This window comes from Plectropomus leopardus, chromosome 11 (genome assembly GCF_026936395.1).
Source record: "Plectropomus leopardus strain MGB_pleo_1.0 chromosome 11, ASM2693639v1, whole genome shotgun sequence".
Classification (NCBI taxonomy): domain Eukaryota; kingdom Metazoa; phylum Chordata; class Actinopteri; order Perciformes; family Serranidae; genus Plectropomus; species Plectropomus leopardus.
Window position 1 is genome coordinate 27,451,690 of NC_142186.1, and position 18,449 is coordinate 27,470,138.

Genomic DNA, 18,449 nt, shown 5'->3' on the forward strand with positions numbered 1-18,449 from the left:
CGATGATTCGCGAGACCGCCCCAGGATGCGTTCCATGTGGGTCACTTCAGACTCCTTAGCAGGGGTGAATGAAGTGGGGTGAGGTCAGGTAAATTTGAGACACTTTTGTTAGTTTATAAAGAAAACTACCTTAAGAGTTACTTTCACACCGTGTTATTGTTTTCTGCTATATTTCTATAAAGGAAAATATGATAAGTAAAATATTTTAGAGATTGTGGACCTTCAAGCATAGAGAACCCTAACCTCACTCTGACAGCGTATTTAGGTAAAATCGGACATCTGGAAAAGTTAAATTGGACTGTCATGTTTGCTTTTTTTTTAACCCTTTGAAACCAGAGCAAATTGGTTTGATTTATTTCAAAAACAAAGGGAAACAGCAGCTTAACAAGACATGGTCCAAAAATGAGAAAGAAATTAGTATAAAAAAAAAAAGTTGAAAAAAAAAAAAATAAGAAACAAACAAATGCATGCAAAAAACAAACAAACAAGAAAACGACCTAAAAACTGCTTTAATCACATACACACACAACCTTCCTCAAACTTCAAAACTTCTGGGATAATCAGGAGGCATCTTTTTTTAAAATACTTTATACATGAATTGTGCGGTTAAAAAGTCCACCAAATCTCAAATTGCATGTGAGTTTATAATTTGTTGTTTCTTGACAATCAGCTTTATTTATGATCTTATAGCTCTTCTAAAGCAGAAAAAATGATTTGTAAAGATTGTTTTAAATGTATTTCCCCTACCTGCATGCAGTAGGCAATGTATGGTATTATTTTTAAAAAAAAAAAAATATATATATAATGAATTTAGATTGAGGATGTCGTTTTTTGAAATTTTGCTTTTTTTTTTTTTTTTGTACTTGACATGATTTATGTGATATACAACATAATTTACAACTCACAAAAATATGTTTTGAAATGTTTAAGACCTTTTTTTTCAACACGACCTATCATAATTTATAGTGGAGTGTTGATTTTACATCTCCAAATATTATGAATTTGGTTTTATTCAAATTCAGTTACAGCTTATTAATATCAAACTGAAACTTAAAGTTTTTTTTTATTCTGTCTCCACGTTTTCCAGAAGCTTCCCAAAATCTAACTGGAACTAAATACATTTGTATTGTACAATATAAATTAGTAAGTCCTCCTGCTGTAGGAATATTTGGAAAATACTGTTCACCCCTTATTTTTAGTAGGCTGATTGATTTCAGACATGACATGGATGCCTCACAGCAAACACAAGGGGGCGGCATTGGAAAAGCTGCTTAAAGCATCTGTGGTTGAACTGAAAAACAAGTAAACAGAACAATTACTGGGATGTTTACAACATGCATAAAGATTACTGCAAGATATCGTCTCACTTTTATGGAGATGGAATGAGCTGCTTTTTAAGGTTTGGAGATAACTTTAAACATAAAAGTAACTAGTTTTCAACACACTGCCTCTTAAGGACCACATGCAGATATAAAGTTGTGACTTAAAACGGTCCCCATCAGTGTTATTTCCAACTCCATATGCATTACACCAAAACAATTACATAAGAGTAAACATTTAATGGGTACAAGTCTTCGAATTAGGACCTAGGAGACATTTTAGTTTGAAAATGTGATAAAAAGACAGCCAAATTTTTTAATGAACATTTTAAAGGCATTATTCTGCCTGGCAAATGTGGAGTAACATTGTTGGAAGAAGTAGCAATACTACAGTGAAGAAATACTTTGTTACAAGTAAAATTCCTTCATTCAGAAACTTAAAAGGTATTGGTGACAAAATATATATAATAATATACCGAAAGTACCACTATTAAAATGAATTATGCAATATGACCTATTTTAAAAAAGACAAAAAAACCCATGTTATTGCATTATAATTGTTGATAAACATCACTTTCATTTTGTGGTTGGCAAAGGTGAGGCCAGTTTTTTTGTTGTTTGTTTTTATTATATACTTCTGGATAGTCATTCAATTTAACCAAAGGGTCAATGAAGTTGTCTTTATAATACATCATGTTTAATGTGTTGATTACATTTGTTTAAGGGGGTTCAGAAGGAGAAATGTACCACCATGGGCATAGGTCAGAATGCATCAGCCTTGAAACTTTACTTTTCCAGGTTTATTTCCAAAACTCAAGCAACTGCAACATAACAGGGGGAGAGAGAACACACATGGATTGGGAATCTGAAAGAACCAAATTCAAAAATTGGAACTTAAGTTAAATTCAACAGATGTATATCTTAGAAAGGATAAACAAATCATACACAGGATAAACTAAAGACAAAGAATCCCTGCTTACCAGCGATGCAGCCCCCCCTGTGATGATTATGAAAGGATGAGTGAAAGGGTGTGCAGGGTTACAATAGGGAGTGAACAGATGAACTCAATCAGGTTAATGAAGAGGGAGCAAAGAGTGAAAGGAACTAATCAGTGCAAAGGAAAGGGAGGACAGGAAGTGAGGTAAAAGAGGAAAAGGAGTATCAAAACAAAAAAAGAAAAATAGGAAACTTTACAACAAACTGAGTCTCCAGAGTAACTATTGATGTAACAAATTAGCAGTGGAGTACAAAGACACAGAAGAAAATGCAGTCCTCAACTTTGCACGAAATGTCTGGCAAACTGCAAAAAAATGTAAACAATGACAAGAAAATAACCTTGTTGGAACAAGGATTCAGATCTTTTACTTGGCAATACGACATACTTTGTAACGAGTTAAAGTCCTGTATTTAGAAACTTACTTAAGTACAAAGGAACTGGCAACAAAATATACTTAAATAACCAAAAGTAAAACTATTCATTATCGCGGCATAGCCCGTGTCAGACTAAAATTTATTGCATTTTTGCATTATAATTATTGATGCATTAATGTAAACATCGCTTTAATTTTTCAGGTAGCAAAAGGCAGGTTTTCACTATATTCTGCAGGGCAGCTTGTCAGTTTCACCAAGGAATCAAAAAAGTTTTATTTTTATATACAATAATACATCATATTTAATTTGTTGATTATATTTTTGTTAATAAACTGAATCTTCAGATTAATGTTGTGAAATAATAGCAGTGGAGTAATAAGTACATTATTGTCTGTCCATAATATTGTGGAGCAGAAGTATGATGTAGCAAGAAACTTAAATAGGTAATGTCAAGTTAAGTACAAGTACCTCAAAATGTACTAAAATTCAGTACTCAAGTAAATTTACTTTGTTACATTCCTCCACCATGCAGTAGAGAGGGTCAGGTGCTTCAGTTTGCACAATATCTACATTTTGTTAAGAAACACACACACAACATTCATGAAATGTGACACATTTATTTTTGTTTCTTTGTTAATCACTGACATTCAGAATCAGTGAGACCCACTCAGTCAGCACATGTCAAGTCTGTCGAGTCCCTCAAAACTACAAAACAAGCATACATCTTTGTGTGTTTAACCAAGTTGTCCTTGTCTGAACATTTAATACTGCCATTTTTGTTTTGATAGATTTAACTGTAGTGCGATTTAGATTACCCAGTTATTATTTCAAAGACAAATTATTTATAACTGAAGAGCCGAATGAAGATATTTATCAGAATCTTGTACTCCTGATAAGTAACAAGACCATCCTGATTTTTATCCAGTTCTCCAAAGAAACCTTCCACTGCTGAGTTAGGAAAGGGCTGAAAAAAGAAAAACAGTAGGAGACATAAAGAGATTGTTAAACAAACAAAAAAAAATTGCCTGTGTCAGTCACAGCTTTTTGTTGCAGTACTGCTACACTTTTTCTATTTACTTCTCCCAGAGAAAACTCAGTGCGGAGCAGGTCAGCAAACTGTGCCTTGGTCAAAGTCTCTGGGTCTCCATGTCTTCCAGCATACTTGTCGAAGATAGTCCGTGAACCGATCCTGGCAAGGTCGTCTGTCATGATGGCTGGAACAAGAAAATGGTTTTGACTGTCTAGTCCAGTGTTTATTATATTTATTCATCCATTCATTCATTTTATGTTGCTTTAGTAATGCAGTAATTTGGTAATGCTTCATACTACTTTTAAACACAGCTCGGTAAGATCAAGAATGTTGTTGCCCAACTTAATTTGTCTTTTGACGTATAAATAAAATTGACCCTTTTTTAAAACATTTAGTGCAAGCCAAAATTCTCATTTTCTTATTAAGTCTTGCCCTTTTGTTAGCTTGTCCTCAGGGATAATAATACTGTATTTTCAGTTATTATTTGTTTTAAAATAGAGATAGGATTGAGTATGGGCGCAGCAACAGAGAAGCATATAGTTTTAATGTTACAGACAAGTCTGTTATTTCTATCTATCTATTTGTCTATATATATATATACAGTATAGCTATCAGGTATCAACTATTTACATAAATTACAATGAAAAATGTTGTAGCTGCATTTCAAAAAGAATGGAAAACATATTACCATGTACCAAAATGGTATGAAATCTTGTGTAGGTAGAGAGACTCGAATGGGGAAGAGAGTGATTTGAGCAGAACATACAGACACAGACCTGATAAGCATATTTATATGTTCACACACCCTGTCCCAAAGCCACCACACCTCCTTAAACATCCAAACTGAAACTTTTTTCTTTCTGTCCTCTCTCCTGAAATCTTACAAAAGGTCAAAATGGCAATAAGAGCAAATGACACTTTCTTGCGTTTCCTTTTGATGTAAGCTCCCTGTCATACAGGTGATACCAGTGCAGTAAAGCTATAAATCACACTTGCATATAAGCATACCAATAGATGATTGCATGTCATGTCATGCCACTATAATCTCTGTTCAGTGCACAACAGGGGGATATCAACTTCAGCAGATATACATGTATATTCATAACCATTCATATTGTTAACCCTTTAAAATCCTCACCAAGAAATAGCAATGAAAAACCTTTTCTTTGCATTTTTTCAATGTCATAATAACAAAACCAATGCTTTTATTTCGTGGTATTTCATGCAAACACATTGTTACATCCATAGATATCCACAAACTGGTATTGAATTCTTTCGAATTGTACATATTTTTCCACATCTTATCATATTACATATTACATATTATCCATAATTTCTTGCATTTGCATGGAAACATACCAACTACTCTGTGTCAAAATGGAGGCTTAACTCCTGACCTTTTGATTGACAGCTCACTTGAGCAAATAGGAGCTTCCATACTGACAGCCTGCAAAAGGCGCAGAGAGCCTGTGTTGAAGGAAGTGCCTACACTAACAGTTCCTGCAGCCTTTTAGCTATTCAGTTGCCAGCTAATGGCCTGATGGCTTGTGGGTCTTGTTGTCAATGACAACATGTCTCCTCTAGAGCAGTTTTCAGCCCCTTATTGTAATAATCAGCTGTTATAAATGAACATAAGTGATAAACAGATGGCTCCTCTGTTTTTTTTTTTTCAAGCAAAAAACAGTCCTTTATATCAATTTAGGTTATCTAGAAGTGTTTTATATACAGTAAGCTCCTAAAAGACATTTCTGCCTTTATTGACTTAATTGTTAGTATATTCACACATTCAGCATATTGTTTACCCCTCTTTTAATCAAAAGTGCCTGGACAAAACCTGAGGAAAAATGTGTAAAATTTCTATGTTCTGTGATATTGTTATCTACTTTGAATTTGGACTTGTTGAAGCTTGAAATTTACAGGACCTTTTTATTACATGTAACATGTAGTTTTCATGAAGGGAGAAATCAGCTGTAGAGACCAAAACTGTTTTATGTAATAATGGGCCTCATGCAGCACCATTTTCATTTTCTGAGTTAGAGAAAATATAAGAGAAGTCAACTCCAAATGCACCAAATGCTCTTAACCATCCAAATCTGCTCTGACATAGGTGTGTTCAATGCTGGATGCCACAAGTCACTGATTAGCACAGGTAACGCCCCCTCAACATTTCATAAGGGCAGGTTTCGTGCCATGTGCAAAGACTCTGGCACATGGCCAAGATGGGAGAGATGGCACCAAAACAAGGCTGTAAAAAGAAGAACTTCTGCCAAGTGAAACTGATGTGACTGTTTAAAATGCATGAAAAAATGATTATAAAAATAGTTGCAAAATATTTTTTTAATTAATTGACTAACTGTTCAGCTGCACTTGTAAACTTTCATATGGTCTGTGCGCAAAATCTTAGTTCAAAGTGGTTTTCAAATAATAGTAGTGGGGAAAAAAGTAGCAAAATTTCCCTCTGAAGTATAGGGCGATAGAAGTGAAAAGTGGCATGAGATTAAAATACTCAAGTAAAGTAAAAGTTTCTCATTTGTACTTTACTACAGTACTAGAATAAATGTACTTAGTTGCATTCCAGCACTGATCAGCAGAGAGATGCACAGTAGCTGAAATCACAGTCACTGGAATCATTGCACCCAGTATAGTAGTATTTCTTTAGCCCTGAAATGTAATTAACCAGTCACTACAATTACCTAAATCTTTTCTAAATTTGATTAAATGATAATTGTGCAGTTTTTAAAATGTTCCTCAATGGGTACTAACAAAATTAGAACAAATCGTGGATATGACCAAAAAAACTAAGAGAAAATTTGTTGTATATCGTTTCTGGCATGAGGGTCATTGACTTCGAAAATGTGGTGAAGTAGAAAAAAATGTATAATATAGCAAAAGGTGAGATATTCAAAGAAAGTACATTTACTTAAGTTTAGTACTTGAGTAAATGTACTCAGTTCCATTACTCCACCCTGCAGTAGAGGGTCAGTTGCCTTAGTTTGCATATTATCTATATTTCATTCAGAAGCACACACAAAACATTTATAAAATGTGACAACATTTATTTTTGTTTCTTTGTTAATCACTTATGACATTCAGAATCAGTAAAACACACTCAGAGACAGCACATGTAAAGTGAAGTATACAAAACAAGCCATGAGTCTTCTGTGTGTTTAAACAACTTTTCATTCATGATTAACCGATGAGTTCAAACAAGATATTCACAATCTTTCTATACTCATCAAAGTCAACACATCCATCATGATTGGCATCCAGTGTACGGAAGAACTCATTCACCTTCACATCTGTCAAGTTCTGAAAACACAAAACCAGGAGATGTAAGTAGATTGTAAAACAAAATGGCATTCACAGCTTTTTGTTGCATTACTGCTACATCTTTTCTACTTACTGCTGCCCCAGGAATCTCTTTGCGGAGCATTTCAGCAAGTTCTCCTTTGCTCAAAGTCTCTCGCACTCCGTCTTTTGCAGCGTAGTGGTTGAAGGTGGATCGCATAAGTAGTTTGGCATAGATCTCTGCCATGTTAGCTGGAATGAGAAAATGGTGTTGACTATCTAGTCTGTTTATCTACTCATCCATTGAATCGCTTTATGTGGCTTTTGTACTGCATAGATTTGGCAGTGCATCATGCTACATTTTAACACAGCCTGGTACAATCAAGAACATTATTGCCAGACATAACGTCTACCTTTTCATATTTATATTTATATTTATATTTATATTTATATTTATATTTATATTTATATATAGCTTTCAGGTATATTTACATAAATTACAATTAAAAAGTTTAATGCTGTATTGCAAAAAGAATGTAAAACACTTACCAAAATTGTATGAAATCTTGCTTCGTTTGAAAGGATGAGATGGTGGATGAGAGCAATCTGAGCAGAAACCACAGACATATGCACTTATATCGAAAGGATAACACACCTTCTTGCAAAGGAACCACACCTCTAAATATCTATTTCAAAACTTTTCTCTTCATGTCCTCTCTCCTGGAAAATTACAAAATGGCAATGACTTGGATAGACACTATCTTGCTTTCCCTCTGAGGAAAAGTAAGCCCTCTTTTTATATTTTTATGGAACCTACAGTTAAAACATTGGGTGAGGTTGCATTAGCAGCTTTCCAAGATCAGGAATTTTACTGTTGAATACACTCCCTCATATTTGTCATGACTAGAGCTGACTGTTCTCATGCCATGGAGGTGATTATTTAAAATTTTAAAGAATCAGCACAAGCAACATGATCATCATGCAAAGCAACCACACTTCTAAACATCTATTTAAAAATGTTCTCTCTTCATGTCCTCTCTCCTGGAAAATTACAAAATGGCAATGACTTGGATAGACACTATCTTGCTTTCCCTCTGAGGAAAAGTAAGCCCTCTTTTTATACCAGAGATACTGGTGCAGTAAAGCTATAATGCATATCTGCATATAAGGATACAACAGATAATTGTATGTCATGTGGGAAGTAACTTTGGTCAGTTTAATCTCTGTTTAATCTGCATGACAGGGTAACATCAAATTCTGCAGATATACATGAAGATCCATCACCTTTAAGGACATTTTGAAAAGAAAAACTTAGCTTTAAGAATATATATGTGTTCTTATTTCAGATTTAGAATAATTACCTTCATTAGTCAAACTTGTACAGCTGGTTTTGCAGGATATTGGCAACCACATTAGGAGCTGGAAAGCAGTAACAGAAATTGGCACTGGTGTTATCATCAACTGACTCTGATTTATAATACTGCTTTGGTTAGTATTTTGGTAGGTAATGAGTCATGGCTATGGAAGCCCCATAAAAGAGGAAGAAAGCCTGTTTAGATTTGGAGCAGGGCCACTATAGACTTTAATTAAACCATTTGTGTGGTGTTACTCTATTGCATTGTGATTGGTAGGTGTATTTATCGTTTAAAACTAAACCCTAAACAGGAAAGGAAGACACTGCAATCTTAGCAATTACAGTTGGTACGGGTAATAGAGACAAAAATAGAAAATTAATGCTAAACTGATGTGTGTGCCCACAGCAGCACTACTACTTTATGCAGCCCCTGCATAAGTTAGTTCTCCACTTGAGCCACCCCTGTGAAAAAAATCTGGACATGTCACTGCAAAATAATTAACATGAACTCTAAAAAAGAAAACAGTTTGTTTTTTTTTTCTGACAATTTTTTTATCTATTGCATGTTCCTAAAGTCTTTTTTTCGATCCCTTTAGTAATTTTTTCATTTTTTTTAAGAGAGAGAGACAACAGTTCCATGAAGAACCTTTTCAGGAAGAGACATTATATTTTTGGAGGGAAATGCAATGAGTTAGGTAGTGTTAACATAAAACTTTCATTTGTGTGCTTTCCTCCACATTTAATGTTAGTCTCTTTACCTAGCTCTTAAAGTTCCACCTCAAAAGCCCTGCATGCAAAATCTTACTTACGTAAAAGTACAAAAGTACACAAATACAAATACACTCAACTCACCCAGAGTAAAAGTACTCACGTGCAGAGCAGCCCATTTGAGAGATGAAATGTATCATATTATTGAATTTTAATTGATGCAGTAATTTTAAACATTAATTTTTCAGCTGGTAAAGATAAATATATAGATATATTTATTATATACTGCTACATAGCTTGTGAGTTCACCAAGTGAACAGTAATGTTTTGTCTTAATAATACATATACATACATAATACATAATAATAATACATCATGTTTTACTTGTTGATTATATTTGTGTTAGTGAACTGAATCCTCAAAGTAGCTAGTGTTGTAAAATGAATGGAGTAAAAGTACAATATTGACTTCCAAAATGTAGCGGAGAAGAAGTATAATGTAGCAAAAATGTAAATGTACTCAGGTACATTCCTACAACATGCAGCAGAGAGGGTCAGGTGCCTCGGTTTGTACGTATATATTTAGTTAAGGAACACACGCAAAACAGTCAGAAAATGTGACATAGTTTATTTTTGTTTCTTTGTTAATCGCTTATGACATTTAGAATCAGTGAAACACACTCAGAGTCAGCACATGTCAAAGACTACAAACAAGCCATCTATGATCCATCTGTTTGTGCTTAACCAAGTTTTCCATGTCATTTGATAATGACTTGTATTTTATAGACGTCACTGTATTGCAGGTTGTATCACTATTAACTTTTTTCAAAGTGGGTTCACAAATTTCGCCAACCGAAGGATGAGGTAAAGAAACTCTGAATTCTACAAAATTAGTAGCGTCCATATCCAGTTCCCTGAAGACCTGATCCACATCAGTGCGACTTAAAGTCTAAACCAAGAAAAGCAGAAAGAGTTGTAAGTATACTGTTAAAAAAGCAAACAACAAAAAACAAAACAAATCTATGTCCCAGAGGCAATCACAGCTCACTGTTGTGGTAATGCCACATTTTTTCTACTTACCTCTTTGTCAAGCTCTGTGCGGAGGAGTTCAGCAACATCTTTCTTGCACAGATGTTTTGGGTCTCCAGATTTCTCAGCATACTTAGTGAAGGCATCATAAATGCTAAATACTGCTTCCAGGAGTCCACCTTGTTTTGCCATAGTTTTCTGAAATGAGAAAATAGTGTTGACAATGTAGTCCAGTGTTTTGTTTTGTTTTCATTCAGTCATTTGACTTGCTTTGGTAATCCAGTAACGTAGTAATGCCTCAACACAGCTTGCTAAGATCAGCAATGTTATGTAACAACACACCATTTGTCTCATGAATAAAACTGACTATATCATGGATTCAGTACAAGCTAGTTATGATTTTCCATTTCTTTAAACTCTCATTTGCTTGCTTGTCATCTTTTATTTGTCCTTTTGGGTTTAATACTCAATTATGGGTGGTGCAACAGTGAAGCACATAGGTAGTTAACACTGCCTGACAACTCACTTTCACAGTTGTTTCCTCTGACCTGCTTTAGTTCAGCATGGTCGTACACTGTCCTCACTCACTATTTTTGGCTCCTTGGGCTTCTCAGCCTACTGTGTGCTTGTAGATCTTTTGAAACAGCTTTTCAATGTTTTTTTCCTTTTCCAATTCAGACGTCACACTCCACACAAGCTGCACCCATCTCATGCCAAACAATGCATCAGGTATCAACTGTTTAGATATATGAAAAGCAAAATGTCTAGTGCTGTATTTCAGAAAGAATTTTTAAACACTTACCAAAGTTGTATTAAGAGTTTTGTAGGGTGAGAAGATGAGATGGTGAATCAGAGCGTTTTGAGCAGAGAGCATGGACACAAACCTTTATAAACAGAGGCTGACACACCTTATCAAGCCTCCACCCATCTTAATGCCTTTCCACCTCCTGTTTTCTCTCCACGTTTCCTCCCAAAATGTACAAGTTATCGAAACTGCAATGACTAGAGTTGACTCTTTGTTGCATTTCCTCTGATGTAAGCCCCCCTTCATACCAGTGATTTCTGTGTGGGAAAAGCACTGACAAACTGGCCAGGTGCTCCCAATTACACCTTTTTACTGAGCCTGCCTACCAGGATCTGCAAGACAACAGCGAGACGAGCAGAGGAAACACACAGAGGGCCCTGCTGAAGCAAGAGGGCCGTCACACTGTTTATTGACTTCAGTATTTTGTGGGAAATGAGTCATCCCTGTTATGTTGTTGCTGTTGTTGTCTCCAGTGCCATCTTCTTCGCTGCTGTTTGTTGGGGTAGCAGCATCAGAGCCAGTGACACCAACAGACTTAATAAAATCATTAAGAAAGCTGGCTCTGTGGTGGGTTTCAGGCTGGAGACCGTGGAGACGGTGGTGGAGAGGAGGACACTTAAAAAACTGCTCGCCATCATGAACAATGCTGAGCACCACCTCCACTGCACACTGGACCGACAGCGGAGCACCTTCTCCAACAGACTGATTCAGCTTCGCTGTCGAAAGGACAGATACAGGAAATCTTTCCTGCCACAAGCCATCCACCTGTACAATAACTCACCTCTGTCTGCACTTTAAGCTCCGGTCTTAGCTCCATGTCATTCTACACTGCTGACTTTATTTTTATTTATATTTATTCAGATACTGTTCCGCACTTTACACATGTATATATGTATATATATACAGTCTCTTAGTTTTTTAGGTTTTTCTTTTAAGCATATTCCTTTATATTCTATTAATAATGTGTGCTCTTTATTCTCTGTTCTTACTGTATGGCGCTGCTACATCCCAATTTCTCAGTTTTGAGATCAATAAAGTATATCTATCTATCTATCTATCTATGTAGCAACATTTGTGTCCCCATGTATTACTTCAGCATTTTTTCTTTGCACATGGCATCTGGGACCCTGTAAACACACACACTGCAGCCAGTCTAGAAACATGGACAATTTAAAATGAGGGGAAAATGTCCGGAAAACTATATTTTTAATTGTGTATTTAAAATTATGTTACAGAAAAAAAGAAAAAAGATTATTTAATTTGTTAGCACTTTCTCGATGTCATTTTCTCTTACTGTTCTTCTTTTTGATTTTTTTCTTATTATTTTCAGTTATTGTTTGTTTTAACTTTCTACAAATATCTTGTTAAGTTGCTTGGTGCTGTCTTCCCATGTTTTTGAAAAATATCAAATCAATTTGCTCAGGTTTCAAAGGTTTCATCAGCTTCTTTGTTGTACATGCACCTGATTTTATCACGTTCCCACTGAAAAATAATCAGCATCAACTCTAATCAGTAAACTGTCACTCGTGTTTTTTTCCCCATGCTTCATAATATTAATGTCTTTGCCCTAGTCCTAAAGATCCACCCTAAAAGTCTTTCATGCAAAGTCGTATTTAAGTAAAAGTACAAAGTATCTACAATCAACCAATGGCCAATTACAGATTAATAAACTGCATCATAATTGTATTACTAATCTAGATTTGCAACATAGTGTTGTAAAATAGTTGTAGTGGAATAAAATGCACAATATTGACTTTCAAAATATAGTGCAGTAGAAGTATAATGTGGCAAAAAAAAAAACTACATCAAACTACAGAAGAATAAAGTAAATTACAGGTAACTCAAAATATACTAAAGAACTTGAGTAAATGTACTTGTATTGTAGTTACATATCCCCACCATGCAGAAAAGAGGATCGGTTGCCACAGTTTGCACAATATCTATATTTTGTTAAGGAACACACACAAAACATTAAAAAAATGTGAGATTTATTGTTTGTTTCTTTGTTTATCAGCACATCAAGTCGCTCAAGACTACAAAACAAGCCATCTATGACTCATCTGTGTGTGTTTAACCAAGTTTTTACATGTCATAACATTTGAAGACGATACTGTACTGCAAGTTGGATCACTCAGTTGTTTTCATGTACAAATTAAACAAGGCAATAAAGCTGTGAAGCACTGTGAGCGAATTATTATTTGAACAGGATAGCGAGGGATACAACAAAAGTGACATACTCCTCGAAATTGACAACTCCATCACCGTCATCATCCAGCAACGTGAAGAATTTATCCACGTCACAACTTTTCGTTTGCTGAATAAAGAAAAACAGTGGATGTAAGTGGATTGTAAAACAGATAAGAGGCATTCACAGCATTCTTTTGCAATACTGGTAGACCTTTTCTACTTACGCCTTCCATAGGAAACTCAGCGTGGAGCAGGTCCCTGAGCTCTTTTTTTGTCAAAGTCGAGCTGTCTCCTTCTCTTCCAGCGTACTTGTCAAAGACAGCCTGTAGGATCGCTATTGCCTGTACCAGTGTCATTCCGGCTGTAAGGAAAAATATTGATGACAATGTAGTCGAGTGTTTATTTTATGCATTTATTCATTCAGTCAGTAATTGATTTTACATGGCTGTAGGAATGCAGCAATGTGACAGTGCTTTGTGTTACATTTAACCCTTTCAGACCTGAGCAAACTGGTTTGAGAGGGCAATGAGCATCTTAACGACACACAGCCCAAAAAGATAGCTGGAAATTATTTTAGAAAATAAAGATACAAGGAGATTACCTGAAAATAAGCTAAAAAGAAAAGTGAAAAAACAAAAAATAAACAAGAAAATGATCTGAAAAAAGTGCATAAACTTAAAAAGTTTTTTTTTCTCTTCTGTAACATAAACATAATTAAAACATATAATTATAATGCTTATAAATATAGGTTTCTCAAAATGTTTCCCCTCCTTTTGGATTATTTTCTAACAAGTTTCCCCTCTTTTTAAAAGCCAACTCAGGTCATTTCTCCTCCTCGTTTTACAAATTTCTTGCAATTTGTGGGACTTTTCTTGTTAAGTTGGTCAAAGAAATGAAGCCAATTTGCTCAGGTTTCAAATGGTGAAGTGGCTTGTGAGAGATGTCTGAAGCAGCATAAGACAACTGGTTTTGGACCAGGTTTTAAAGAGTTAAACACACAAGCTGATCTCTACTGTTTGAACATTAAACCACTGGGAGGAGTTGGATGAACAGTCTGTGTAGATCAGGAATCTTACTGCCAAACACACTTCCTCATTTGTCTCATGAACACAACTGATTCAATACAAGAAAATCACTACAAGTTAAAAACATGATTTAAAACAAAAATCTCTCTGTTTTGGGTCTTTGTCATCTTTTCTCTGTCCCTCAGGGGTAAATCCTACATTTCTGGTGACCACAGGTTTAAAGACGAGACATAATCAAATATGGGTGTGGCACAGTCTGCCAACTCATTTTCCTCGGTTGTTTCCTCTGGTTGGCTTTGGTTCAACACAGTCATACACTCCTCACTCACTAATTTTCAGTTCCTCTCAGGTTTCTAAACCCACAGCATGTCTGTAGATCTTTATACATAGCGTTTTATTGTTTTTTTTTCTGATAACTTTTCAGATACAGCACTCCACACAGCACACACTGACTTACTCATGCATCTCATGCCACATCATACATATATCAGAAATCAACTTTACTTAGATACATTCAAAGAAATGTTTCATGCTGTATTTCTGGGAGAATTTTAATACCATATTTTCACTTACCAAAATTGTACGAAATCCTGTAGGTCTGGAAGTTGAGATGGTGGAAGAAAGGGATTGTGCAGAGAGCTTGGACACAAACCTTTTTATATAAAGAGGTTGACACACCCTCTTTCCAAGCCCCCACCCCTCTTTGCAACCCCCTATCCCGCCTTCCTTTTTTTCCCCTTCCTTCTTCTCTCCCAAAAACTTCCATAAAGTCAAAATGACAATGGTAGAAGGGATTCTTTCTTGCTTTTCCTCCAATATAAACCCCCTTTTAATACCAGTGATACCAGTGCAGCAAAGCTACAAGTGCCACATTTCCATATAAGCAAAAACAAACTGAAGATTGTACAGTATATCATGTAAGAAACAGCTGCGGTCAGTATAATCTCCATTTGGTTGGCACGAGGATGGAAAATCAAATCCTGCAAGTTCACATCGATAGCCATAACTTGTAAGAACATCTTTATTTCTTTAAACTCAACCTCAAATATCAGTATACTTAGGGGCAAATATTGACAATTACCTTCGAGCTACTTTCCTCCTCTGTAAACTAGCACAGCTGGTTTTCAGGGTGGATACCCAGGAATAATTATAACCCACTAATTAACCCTGACAAGTCAAATTAAGACCTGGAAAGCACTTATGGATATGTTTTTACTGACTACAGTTTAGGGAACCGTTAACTGTAATTATTGTTCAAGTTGAAACTAACTTTTTACACCACTACATTTATCTCGCATCTGCAGTCACTCCAACATTCAGAATCAGTGATACATACTTAAAGTCGCACACTTTATTTCTTCAAGCCCACATAATAGCCCAACTACGATTTATCTGTGTATAAACCCAATTTCCCTTCTCAGAACATTTGATACTGAGATACCATATAATATTACACAACAGTTAGTCCTGACCAGCAATTTCATTGGACAGAAGGCGTTTAATGTGTGCAGTTACAGAGCTGGGACTTTTTACTGTGTGTGTGTGTATCACTCCATTTTACAGTTGTTCTGTGCTGTTAATTATGTTTACCATTTAGTATAGTTTAGTTTAGTTTCTTTGCACATACAGATGTAAAAAAAAAAGAGAAAAAGTTAAAAATTAAAAAGTTTAAACACAGGGGAGGTTAGAAGTCAGAAATAGCTTATGGAGATACCGCCCCTATTGAATAACTACAATCATTCTTGAGAAGAAAGAAAGAAAGAAAGATAAAAACAAACACTGCATTACCAAATTGCCTGTGCAGAGTATGGCAAGTCCTGATATGTCAGCTGAATGGAAAGAACAAGGTCAAAGCCATAAACACACATACACTGCCAGTCATCAGATACATCGCTGGTATAATAACCTGGCCAAAGGAGGAGATATCAAGACAAGAAAACCCCTCACAATGCATGGTGGGTTTCACCCCAAGTCCAGCACCCTGTGACTGTACTCTAAGCAAGGAGGGGGGCCGAAGACTAGTAAGCATTGGAGCCACTGTCCAGGAAGAGCTAAAATCCAGGAGTACATCAGGAAGATGGCTCAAGCCCAGTGATGATGATGATGATGATGATGATGATGATGATGATGATGATGATGAGAAGGAGGAGGAGGAGCTGTCTTGGAAGGACAAGCCCCTGCTTGTACCACGGACAACAGCAGTGGCTGATATCATGAAATCCTCAGTGGCAGGAAAAGGCAGGTCTGAAGGACAGCACGGAGACACTGATCATGGCAGCACAAGAACAGGCACTCAGGACAACAACGATAGAGGCCGGGGTCTACCACGCCAGGCAGGACCCCAAGTGAAGACTGTGCAAAGGGGCAGGAACAGCACATGTGGCTGTGTGCAGGAACATCTGTGTGAGTTTGGGTTGGAAGTCCCAAGTACCAAATGGAAGACATCTACAAAGGTGGTGGAGAATGACAGGGCCAAGATCCTATGGGACTTCCAGATCCAGACTGACAAACTGGTGGTGGCTAACCAACTGCACATAGTGGTCGATAAGCACCATAAGAAGGCAGTAGTGACAGATGTAGCAATCCCAAGCAATTGCAGCATCAGGAAAAAGGAACACGAGAAGCTTGAGTAATAGAGAGAGGAGGTAGAGAGGGCGTGGAAGGTGAAGGCAGCAGTTGTAACAGTGGTTGTCAGAGCACTCGGGGCAGTAACCACCAAACTGGGACAGTGACTCCAGCAGATACCAGGAACAACATCTGAGATCTCAGCTAAGATACTGCGCAGATTCCTCAAACTCCCAGGCCTCTGCTAGAGGACCCCGAGCTTGAAGGAAGAGACCGGTCAAAGGGGATAGGGCGAGATGGGAAGATTTAAATATGGTGTGTTATAGACGTACATATAGATATATATAGTACATATATATATAACGCAAATGTATACCTGCATGTCATGGTGATCAATATAATCTTAAGGGAGTTATGTTGCAACAGAGGACTATCAAATCAACAACTATAATAGAATATTAGGTCTCATCATTTATGTAATCTATATAGATTTCATAGGATTAATATTTGGGTGCCTGAGATTGCCCAGTATGTTTCCCTGTAGTAAAACATGTCCCTATTTTTACATAGTATTGCTCTATACCATGAAGTCCCAAATATATCAATTTACACTGTTTCTTTTATCCATAATTATATGAAGTAAAAATTAAATAAGAAAAGAGGGTAGAGAGGCAATGTGGCCATTTTTTTATGTGCTGGTGCACATCTGTAACTGAGGGCTGTTACAAAAGAGACATACTCCTGAAGAGAAACAATTATTAGCATTATCCAGATTCAAGGTAATGTGGCCAAATCACACAGATTCGTAAGTTCTCAGCAGGTCGTACTCTGTTATGATGTCAATAAACAACTTGAAATATTGAGGCAACGTGGCCAAAATATTTATTTATATTATTTATTTTTATTCTGAAGCAGTTAACTTTGCGACGTAACTGAGATACTCCTCAAAGGTAACAACACCATCACCATCTTCATCCAGCATCTTGAAGAATTCTTTTGCCTCAGTTGGGTTTTTGGGCTAAATAAAGAAAGGCAATAGGAGCATTAATTAGAATGTAAAACACACAAAAAAAAATGTAAGAGACATTCACAGCTCTTTTTCATTAGTTTTACATATTTTCTACTTACTGCTTTGTCAGGAAGCTCGCTGTGGAACAGGTAAGCGAGTTCTCTCTTGGTCAATGTATCTCGGTCTCCTTCACGTGCGGTATACCTCTTGAAGGTAGTCCTGAGGAGTTTCATTGCCTTTTCAAGGTCTGACATGTTGGCTAAAAAGAAAAATTGTATTAACCATTTGAAACCAGAGTATATTAGCTTGATTGTATTCAAAAACATGAAAAACGTCAATGAGCATCTTCACAAAAAATTACTCAATTACTCTATTATTCAGCTTTATTATAACTCTTATTCAATGACCTGGGAAACAGGTGCAAAATAAAATAAAATAATATAAAATAAAATAAATAAATAAATAATTTCTGTAGCTATTTATTCAGAATTTTCAGAATGTGGCAACATTTCTGTTCCAATGAAGTAATTCCTCATATTTCATTAAAAATATTAAAAATGAATGGCTTGATTTATAGAATAATATGTTCTCCACCACATAAACAAAGAAAAGGCACTTTTTTCATTCATTCAGTTATTTACCTTTTTGAGAATTTTAGCTTGTTTTGTGCTTGATTTTATTATGTCTCAGTGCAAAGGAATCAACTTCTACAATAACTATACATATACATTTGCCATGGTAGGCAAGAGGAAGATGAAAA

At 35.9% G+C, this 18,449-nt stretch overlaps 3 protein-coding genes across 3 annotated transcripts; 1 reads left to right on the forward strand and 2 right to left on the reverse strand.

Annotated features, from left to right (window-relative positions):
- Positions 1-6,887: 6,887 nt before the first annotated feature.
- Positions 6,888-17,948, reverse strand: LOC121945160 (uncharacterized). Its single transcript, XM_042489193.2, has 5 exons — positions 17,809-17,948; positions 17,589-17,698; positions 7,558-7,694; positions 7,124-7,260; positions 6,888-7,029 (listed from the first exon to the last, which is right to left on the reverse strand). The coding sequence occupies exons 1-5, from the start codon at positions 17,941-17,943 to the stop codon at positions 6,910-6,912; spliced, it is 639 nt and encodes a 212-aa protein (XP_042345127.2). The 5' UTR covers positions 17,944-17,948; the 3' UTR covers positions 6,888-6,909.
- On the reverse strand, positions 12,875-14,817 carry LOC148188289 (protein S100-A6-like). Its single transcript, XM_088084494.1, has 3 exons — positions 14,689-14,817; positions 13,315-13,451; positions 12,875-13,217 (listed from the first exon to the last, which is right to left on the reverse strand). Exons 2-3 carry the CDS (start codon positions 13,444-13,446, stop codon positions 13,098-13,100), a joined length of 252 nt encoding a protein of 83 aa, XP_087940620.1. The 5' UTR covers positions 13,447-13,451; positions 14,689-14,817; the 3' UTR covers positions 12,875-13,097.
- On the forward strand, positions 14,948-17,585 carry LOC148188290 (uncharacterized). Its single transcript, XM_088084493.1, has one exon. It carries the CDS (start codon positions 16,068-16,070, stop codon positions 16,746-16,748), a length of 681 nt encoding a protein of 226 aa, XP_087940619.1. The 5' UTR covers positions 14,948-16,067; the 3' UTR covers positions 16,749-17,585.
- Positions 17,949-18,449: the final 501 nt, after the last annotated feature.

What these genes read in the sequence shown, in the direction of transcription:
- LOC148188289 (XM_088084494.1), bottom strand. Translation starts at nt 13,446, where the DNA reads ATGACACTGGTACAGGCAATAGCGATCCTACAGGCTGTCTTTGACAAG. An exon ending in CTGAGTTTCCTATGGAAGGC is followed by an intron (nt 13,218 to 13,314) that starts GTAAGTAGAAAA and finishes TTCTTTATTCAG; the next exon opens with CAAACGAAAAGTTGTGACGT.
- LOC148188290 (XM_088084493.1), top strand. Translation starts at nt 16,068, where the DNA reads ATGGTGGGTTTCACCCCAAGTCCAGCACCCTGTGACTGTACTCTAAGC.
- LOC121945160 (XM_042489193.2), bottom strand. Translation starts at nt 17,943, where the DNA reads ATGTCAGACCTTGAAAAGGCAATGAAACTCCTCAGGACTACCTTCAAG. An exon ending in GTCGCAAAGTTAACTGCTTC is followed by an intron (nt 7,695 to 17,588) that starts AGAATAAAAATA and finishes GTTTTGAAATAG; the next exon opens with ATATTTAGAGGTGTGGTTCC. An exon ending in AAGAGATTCCTGGGGCAGCA is followed by an intron (nt 7,030 to 7,123) that starts GTAAGTAGAAAA and finishes TTGTGTTTTCAG; the next exon opens with AACTTGACAGATGTGAAGGT.